The sequence below is a fragment of the Carcharodon carcharias genome, assembly GCF_017639515.1.
Source record: "Carcharodon carcharias isolate sCarCar2 chromosome 37 unlocalized genomic scaffold, sCarCar2.pri SUPER_37_unloc_2, whole genome shotgun sequence".
NCBI classification, from domain to species: Eukaryota; Metazoa; Chordata; class Chondrichthyes; order Lamniformes; family Lamnidae; genus Carcharodon; species Carcharodon carcharias.
In genome coordinates this window covers 3,115,570-3,125,170 of record NW_024470767.1, presented here as the reverse complement: position 1 = coordinate 3,125,170, position 9,601 = coordinate 3,115,570, and the positions used below count along the sequence as shown (strand labels likewise).

At 57.5% G+C, this 9,601-nt stretch overlaps 1 protein-coding gene across 11 annotated transcripts in view; it reads left to right on the top strand.

Moving 5' to 3' along the window:
* mark2b (MAP/microtubule affinity-regulating kinase 2b) overlaps positions 1-9,601 on the top strand; it is a 370,292-nt gene that overhangs the window by 121,599 nt on the left and 239,092 nt on the right. The window contains exon 1 of one of the 11 annotated variants that reach the window (XM_041182001.1): positions 9,312-9,440. The exons of the other annotated variants lie outside the window; for them this stretch is intronic. Coding sequence (XP_041037935.1) covers positions 9,435-9,440 — 6 coding nt within the window. The 5' untranslated portion in view covers positions 9,312-9,434. Of the gene's footprint in view, positions 1-9,311; positions 9,441-9,601 lie in introns of those variants that run through there. 11 annotated transcript variants of the gene reach the window in all.

Below are 9,601 nucleotides of genomic sequence, written 5' to 3'. Positions count from 1 at the left end.
CTGACACCATTTGGGGGAGCATTGGCAGTGGGACATCCTGTTGTGGAGACTATCCACAGCTCGGACAAATGCTACCTGAGAGCATGGTCGAGGGCTTCCAGTGGGAAAGTCATGGAATATAGATCAGGAATGGGGACACCCCCCCCACCCGGGAAACCCAGGGACACTGAATCTAACTGTAGTGCTCCCGACCACTGTCCCCCCACAGCTGGCAACTCAGTACAGATCGGGGTCCAAATGTGGCACCAAGCATGGTCCATACGAATTCGCAGCAGGAATAGGTCATTCGGCCCTTCGAGCCTGCTCCGCCATTCAATAAGATCATGGCTGATCTGAGTGTAACCTCAACCCCACATTCCTGCCTACCCCCGATAACCTTTCGCCCCCTTGTTAATCATAAATCTATCTAACTCTGCCTTAAAAATATTCAAAGACTCTGCTTCCACCACCTTTTCAGGAAGGGAGTTCCAGAGACTCTCAACCCTCTGAGAGAGAGAAATTCTCCTCATTTTTGTCTTAAATGAGTGACCCCTTTTAAACAGTTTACCCTAGTTCTAGATTCTTCCGCAAGAGGAAACATCTTCTCCACATCCACCCTGTCAAGACCCCTCAGGATCTTAAAGGTTTCAATCAACTCGCCTCTTACTATTCTAAACTCCAGTGGATACAAGCCTAACCTGTCCAACCTTTCCTCATGAAACAACCCACCCATTCCTGGTATGAGTCTGATAAACCTCCCCTGAACTAATGTATTTAGATCCTTCCTTAAATAGGGAGACCAATACTGTACACAATACACCTGATGTGCTCTCACCAATGCCCTGTATGACCGTAGCATAACCTCCCTACTTTCGTAATCAATTCCCCTCACAATAAACGATAACATTCTATGAGCTTTCCTAATTCCCTGCTGTACCTCTATACTAACCTTTTGTGATTCATGCACTAGGACACCCAGATCCCTCTCAATCTCAGAGCTCCTCAATCTCTCACCATTTAAATAATCTTTTTTATTCTTCCTGCCAAAATGAACGGTTTCATATTTGCCCACTTTATACTCTGAGCTGCTGGGGCAAGTTACTGCATTTCTGTTAGAGGATTTCTCCTGCACTGTCCTCACACTCTCTTTGTGTGTAACTATCTCTCCTGACCTGATTTCAAACTAATGGCTTTCATTATCTGGAGAAAGATTTGCAGAGCTACAGGGAAAAGGCAGGGGTGTGGCACTAGGTGAGTTGCTTTTGTGGGGAACTGGCATAGACAAGTCAGGCCGAATGGCCTCCTGTACTGTAACTGTTGTATTACTCTCATGGCTGATTGCGTGCCTGGGCCAGTGTGGGGCTGCTGCTATGATTTTGTGTCTGTGAGCTGCCCTGTCACTGGGGGCTCCCTCTGTGTATGTTCCCAAGGAAGAGCTTTGCAAAATGTGTTTGCTTTGGAAGTAGAGGATTGGGCCGTGTAGCTCGGTGAGCTATCTGCAAAGTTTCCAATTGAAGAGAAGTGGCTGTTCCTGTCTAACCCAAGGTTGGGTTATTTTGGGATCGACGCTGGAATGAAGCATCAGCCTGATGGATTTATATTGTGACGGTGACATCCAGTTCTGAATGTTCTTTGTTTACTGTCATCATCCAGTTAAATCTTCAAATGCATTTTGTGTTCCCATCCTCTTCCAGTTTTTGTTTATCCTTCCCCTCTTCAAGCTGCTGTCTGTTCCATGAATATTAGTACCTTCCTGTTACCTCAAAACTATTTGGCTGTAAAGTGCATCGCAAGATACCTTGACTGACCTTCACGTGGCAGGAGGCTCACTACATAGCAACTGAAAGGAAGGAGCCCTTACCACCTGACCCACTGCCTCCTGCGGCCCCCCCTCGGCCCTCTGGCCTGCCCCTGCCGCTGCCTCTGGCCTGCCTCCTCTCGCCTCGCCTCGCCTCCTGCCTCCAGCTCTGAGCTGAGCTTCAGATTTGCCCAGGTATTGTACGTGAACTTCAATCTCGCCAATATATCCGGCACTGAGCAAATCTCCACTCCACACCTGACGCCCAGCTAACCTTGACGGAGATATCTGTGCCCTTCTCTCCTGAACCAAGAACTCCACAGGGCTTTTTCTGAGCTGGCCTTGATGTGATGGTGTTGCAGCTTGCTTGGGATCTCTTGTGCAGCCAGTGACAGGGCCAGTCCAAGACCAGGTCACTAACGTTGGATCAGGCAGGGTTACCTTGGTGTGCTGTCAGCCCCACAAGGCACCTGCATTGGGAGCGGGCCATCGTGCACCCACCAGACAACAGACACGTCCATGCAGCCAGCCCCAACTGGATTCATTGGCCAAAGATCCAAGTCAGCAAGTCTTTCTTTGCAGCACTTCCAGCTCTGGGTTTGGAGTTTGTGGGTTCAGGACCCACACCAGGACTTGAGCACAGCCTGACCCCCTCAGTGCAGCACTGTGGGAGTGCTACATTGTTGGAGTTCCTGTCCTTCAGAGAGGACATTGCACCCTATCCGCCTATTCACCCTGACCCCACACAGCGCCGTCACCCTGACCCCACACAGGGCCGTCACCCTGACCCCACACAGCACCATCACCCTGACCCCACACAGCGCCATCACCCTGACCCCACACAGCACCATCATCCTGACCCCACACAGCGCCGTCACCCTGACCCCACACAGCACCATCACCCTGACCCCACACAGCACCATCATCCTGACCCCACACAGCGCCATCACCCTGACCCCACACAGCACCATCACCCTGACCCCACACAGCACCGTCACCCTGACCCCACACAGCACCGTCACCCTGACCCCACACAGCGCCGTCACCCTGACCCCACACAGCACCGTCACCCTGACCCCACACAGCGCCGTCACCCTGACCCCACACAGCGCCATCACCCTGACCCCACACAGCACCGTCACCCTGACCCCACACAGCACCGTCACCCTGACCCCACACAGCACCGTCACCCTGACCCCACACAGCACCATCACCCTGACCCCACACAGCACCATCACCCTGACCCCACACAGCACCATCACCCTGACGCCACACAGCGCCGTCACCCTGACCCCACACAGGGCCGTCATCCTAACCCCACACAGCGCCGTCACCCTGACCCCACACAGCACCGTTACCCTGACCCCACACAGCGCCATCACCCTGACCCCACACAGCGCCGTCACCCTGACCCCACACAGCGCCGTCACCCTGACCCCACACAGCGCCGTCACCCTGACCCCACACAGCGCCGTCACCCTGACCCCACACAGCGCCGTCACCCTGACCCCACACAGCACCATCACCCTGACCCCACACAGCGCCGTCACCCTGACCCCACACAGCGCCATCACCCTGACCCCACACAGGGCCGTCACCCTGACCCCACACAGCACCATCACCCTGACCCCACACAGCGCCATCACCCTGACCCCACACAGCGCCGTCACCCTGACCCCACACAGCGCCGTCACCCTGACCCCACACAGCACCGTCACCCTGACCACACACAGCACCATCACCCTGACCCCACACAGCACCGTCACCCTAACCCCACACAGCACCATCACCCTGACCCCACACAGCACCATCACCCTGACCCCACACAGCACCATCACCCTGACCCCACACAGCGCCGTCACACTGACCCCACACAGCGCCATCACCCTGACCCCACACAGCGCCATCACCCTGACCCCACACAGCGCCGTCACCCTGACCCCACACAGCGCCGTCACCCTGACCCCACACAGCGCTGTCACCCTGACCCCACACAGCACCATCACCCTGACCCCACACAGGGCCGTCACCCTGACCCCACACAGCACCATCACCCTGACCCCACACAGCACCATCACCCTGACCCCACACAGCACCGTCACCCTGACCCCACACAGCGCCATCACCCTGACCCCACACAGCACCATCACCCTGACCCCACACAGCACCATCACCCTGACCCCACACAGCGCCATCACCCTGACCCCACACAGCGCCATCACCCTGACCCCACACAGCACCATCACCCTGACCCCACACAGGGCCGTCACCCTGACCCCACACAGCACCATCACCCTGACCCCACACAGCACCATCACCCTGACCCCACACAGCACCGTCACCCTGACCCCACACAGCGCCATCACCCTGACCCCACACAGCACCATCACCCTGACCCCACACAGCACCATCACCCTGACCCCACACAGCGCCATCACCCTGACCCCACACAGCGCCATCACCCTGACCCCACACAGCGCCATCACCCTGACCCCACACAGCGCCGTCACCCTGACCCCACACAGGGCCGTCACCCTGACCCCACACAGCGCCATCACCCTGACCCCACACAGCACCGTCACCCTGACCCCACACAGCGCCGTCACCCTGACCCCACACAGGGCCGTCACCCTGACCCCACACAGCGCCGTCACCCTGACCCCACACAGCGCCATCACCCTGACCCCACACAGCACCATCACCCTGACCCCACACAGGGCCGTCACCCTGACCCCACACAGGGCCGTCACCCTGACCCCACACAGCACCATCACCCTGACCCCACACAGCACCATCACCCTGACCCCACACAGCGCCGTCACCCTGACCCCACACAGCACCATCACCCTGACCCCACACAGGGCCGTCACCCTGACCCCACACAGCACCATCACCCTGACCCCACACAGCACCATCACCCTGACCCCACACAGCGCTGTCACCCTGACCCCACACAGCACCATCACCCTGACCCCACACAGCACCGTCACCCTGACCCCACACAGCGCCATCACCCTGACCCCACACAGCACCATCACCCTGACCCCACACAGCACCATCACCCTGACCCCACACAGCACCATCACCCTGACCCCACACAGCGCCGTCACCCTGACCCCACACAGCGCCGTCACCCTGACCCCACACAGCGCCGTCACCCTGACCCCACACAGCGCCGTCACCCTGACCCCACACAGCGCCATCACCCTGACCCCACACAGCACCATTACCCTGACCCCACACAGCGCCGTCACCCTGACCCCACACAGCGCCATCACCCTGACCCCACACAGCACTGTCACCCTGACCCCACACAGCGCCATCACCCTGACCCCACACAGCGCCATCACCCTGACCCCACACAGCACCATCACCCTGACCCCACACAGCACCATCACCCTGACCCCACACAGCACCATCACCCTGACCCCACACAGCGCCATCACCCTGACCCCACACAGCACCATCACCCTGACCCCACACAGCACCATCACCCTGACCCCACACAGCACCATCACCCTGACCCCACACAGCACCATCACCCTGACCCCACACAGCACCATCACCCTGACCCCACACAGCGCCATCACCCTGACCCCACACAGCGCCATCACCCTGACCCCACACAGCATCATCACCCTGACCCCACACAGCGCCATCACCCTGACCCCACACAGCACCATCACCCTGACCCCACACAGCACCATCACCCTGACCCCACACAGGGCCGTCACCCTGACCCCACACAGCACCGTCACCCTGACCCTACACAGCACCATCACCCTGACCCCACACAGCACCATCACCCTGACCCCACACAGGGCCGTCACCCTGACCCTACACAGCACCATCACCCTGACCCCACACAGCGCCATCACCCTGACCCCACACAGCGCCATCACCCTGACCCCACACAGCACCATCACCCTGACCCCACACAGGGCCGTCACCCTGACCCCACACAGGGCCGTCACCCTGACCCCACACAGCACCGTCACCCTGACCCCACACAGCGCCGTCACCCTGACCCCACACAGCGCCGTCACCCTGACCCCACACAGCGCCATCTCCCTGACCCCAAACAGCACCGTCACCCTGACCCCACACAGCACCGTCACCCTGACCCCACACAGCACCGTCACCCTGACCCCACACAGGGCCGTCACCCTGACCCCACACAGCACCATCATCCTGACTTTGTGGTGAGTTGACAAACGTCTGGGCATCTATAGTAGGCCTCTGAGTTAGGGCAGCTACAAAGCACCATTCCCAGTGACAGAAGCTGGTGTTCAATGAAAGTGTAGAGGAGGGAAGCTGGAAGAAATAGCTATCCCTCTGATAATCAAAGCTCTGAGGAACACTAGGCTGTTTGGCTACTTGCCTTCAACAAACATAAACAATGATTGACACCCATTGACAAGTCGGTGATAGAGCATTCAGCTTCAATTCTGGAAAACGGCTAAGCCTTTAATAGATACATATTTATTTTATATATAATATATGTATAAAGTTTAATGGGGAAGTTAGAGGAAGATCTCTTTCCCCCAACCCCCAGCACATCAACATGAGTATTAAATATCTGTTATCTTAAGGCCCCTGGGTAAGTTGCCAGGGGTCAGTGCTGTAATGTGCTGTCTGAATCGGCTGCCTGGGTAAGTTGCCAGGGGTCAGTGCTGTAATGTGCTGTCTGAATCGGCTGCCTGGGTAAGTTGCCAGGGGTCAGTACTGTAATGTGCTGTCTGAATTGGCTGCTTGGGTAAGTTGCCAGGGGTCAGTGCTGTAATGTGCTGTCTGAATCGGCTGCCTGGGTAAGTTGCCAGGGGTCAGTACTGTAATGTGCTGTCTAAATCGGCTGCCTGGGTAAGTTGCCTGGGGTCAGTGCTGTAATGTGCTGTCTGAATCGGCTGCCTGGCCTCAGTGTGCTTTTTGCTTTCCTTCAGCGTCTCTTGCTATTTTGCATTCAGTACCTATTTTCTAAAGAGAACTGGATGTATAGTTGAAGTGAAAAAGTATTACAGGGCCTTGGGGAAAGTGCAGAAGAGTGGGACTAGTTCATTCAAAGAGCCAGCACAGACAGAGCAGGTCTATTTGGCTGCCTCCTCCTCCCACTACATTGTGTAGGATTGGTAATACAAGGTATTTCACATCAGGTTCATGTCTCATCTTACAGGAGTAATTTCTGGTGTGCTGCTGCTTCCCCGTCCTGCACTGCCCACCTCATATCAAGTCAGGTCTTGGCACTCCACGCACGGCCTCTCCAACGGTGCAGCCACCCTCCCCCTCCCCTCCTTACGATGTAGCACTCGCCCTGTACTCACTCTTTGGTGCAGCACTCCCCAAATACTCCACCTTTGGTGTAGCACTCCCAGTATACTGCCCCCCCAATGGTGCGGTGCTCCCCCTGTACTGTCCCTCTGACGGTGCGGTGCTCCCTCTGTACTGTCCCTCTGACGGTGCAGAGCTCCCTCTGTACTGTCCCTCTGACGGTGCAGTGCTCCCTCTGTACTGTCCCTCTGACGGTGCGGTGCTCCCTCTGTACTGTCCCTCTGACGGTGCAGTGCTCCCTCTGTACTGTCCCTCTGACGGTGCGGTGCTCCCTCTGTACTGTCCCTCTGACGGTGCGGTGCTCCCTCTGTACTGTCCCTCTAATGGTGCGGTGCTCCCTCTGTACTGTCCCTCTGACGGTGCGGTGCTCCCCCTGTACTGTCCCTCTGACGGTGCAGTGCTCCCTCTGTACTGTCCCTCTGACGGTGTGGTGCTCCCTCTGTACTGTCCCTCTGACGGTGCGGTGCTCCCTCTGTACTGTCCCTCTGACGGTGCAGAGCTCCCTCTGTACTGTCCCTCTGACGGTGCAGAGCTCCCTCTGTACTGTCCCTCTGACGGTGCAGTGCTCCCTCTGTACTGTCCCTCTGATGGTGCGGTGCTCCCTCTGTACTGTCCCTCTGACGGTACGGTGCTCCCTCTGTACTGTCCCTCTGACGGTGCGGTGCTCCCTCTGTACTGTCCCTCTGACGGTGCGGTGCTCCCTCTGTACTGTCCCTCTGACGGTGCGGTGCTCCCTCTGTACTGTCCCTCTGACGGTGCGGTGCTCCCTCTGTACTGTCCCTCTGACGGTGCGGTGCTCCCTCTGTACTGTCCCTCTGACGGTGCGGTGCTCCCTCTGTACTGTCCCTCTGACGGTGCGGTGCTCCCTCTGTACTGTCCCTCTGACGGTGCGGTGCTCCCTCTGTACTGTCCCTCTGACGGTGCGGTGCTCCCTCTGTACTGTCCCTCTGACGGTGCGGTGCTCCCTCTGTACTGTCCCTCTGACGGTGCGGTGCTCCCCCTGTACTGTCCCTCTGACGGTGCGGTGCTCCCTCTGTACTGTCCCTCTGACGGTGCGGTGCTCCCTCTGTACTGTCCCTCTGACGGTGCGGAGCTCCCTCTGTACTGTCCCTCTGACGGTGCGGTGCTCCCTCTGTACTGTCCCTCTGACGGTGCAGTGCTCCCTCTGTACTGTCCCTCTGACGGTGCAGTGCTCCCTCTGTACTGTCCCTCTGACGGTGCAGTGCTCCCTCTGTACTGTCCCTCTGACGGTGCGGTGCTCCCTCTGTACTGTCCCCCCGATGGTGCGGTGCTCCCTCTGTACTGTCCCCCCGATGGTGCAGTGCTCCCTCTGTACTGTCCCTCTGACGGTGCGGAGCTCCTTCTGTACTGTCCCTCTGACGGTGCGGTGCTCCCTCTGTACTGTCCCTCTGACGGTGCAGAGCTCCCTCTGTACTGTCCCTCTGACGGTGCGGTGCTCCCTCTGTACTGTCCCTCTGACGGTGCAGTGCTCCCTCTGTACTGTCCCTCTGACGGTGCGGAGCTCCCTCTGTACTGTCCCTCTGACGGTGCAGTGCTCCCTCTGTACTGTCCCTCTGACGGTGCAGTGCTCCCTCTGTACTGTCCCTCTGACGGTGCGGTGCTCCCTCTGTACTGTCTCCCCGATGGTGCGGTGCTCCCTCTGTACTGTCCCCCCGATGGTGCGGTGCTCCCCCTGTATTGCCTCTCTGACTCTGCTTGGTGGCAGTGTGTTACACATACCATCCTTTCTCTGAGTTTGAGCACTCTGGAAGGTCTAAGTTGGACTTTTGGCACTTCCTTGACTGTCTTTATAGCATGTACAGCACACAGTGTACACTGTTCTCTGAGCTTATCACTGCTCACAATCTCCAGAGCTCCGAGCGCGTGTTGTCACGATGCTGAGCTTCAGCCCTGACCCCTTGTGACACCACGAGAATTGACAAACCTTTCAGAGCCTTTTGTGGCTGGGACTGAAACCCCATTGATGCCTCTCATCTTTCACAAATGTGGTGAAATCCTCACTCATTTCCCGGTAACCTGAACCCTTTGCTGGCGGTGAAATGGAATTTCAGTGTTGGTTTCTGGGCCTTTTGTGCTTCCTGCACCTGAAGACAGAGTGTTAACATGCAATCTTCTGAGGAGGGCCGCACCTTTTAAGGGCAGTTGCCAGTACTTTACCTGTCTGATTACGCTGCCTAACTGGGGTGGGGCTGCTTTCAACTGCTGTGCAATTCCAGGTTGTTCCACCTCAACAGTAAACATTTACTCTGCTGTTGTGTAACTAGCCCTTGTCTTAAAGTCCACCAGGGGTGAGAGAGACCGGCGGACAGAGATGAAGGTAGGGTCCAGGGTTCCTTAAATGCTGGAAAGCTATTTACAGTGTTTTGAAGGCCTCTCTCTCAGTTCAGTGCTCTGTGGCCTTCCCTCCATTGACACCCACCTTTGGGAGGAACCTGCCAAGCTTGGCAGTGAGATCCCGAGCCTCTCTGAGACTTGATA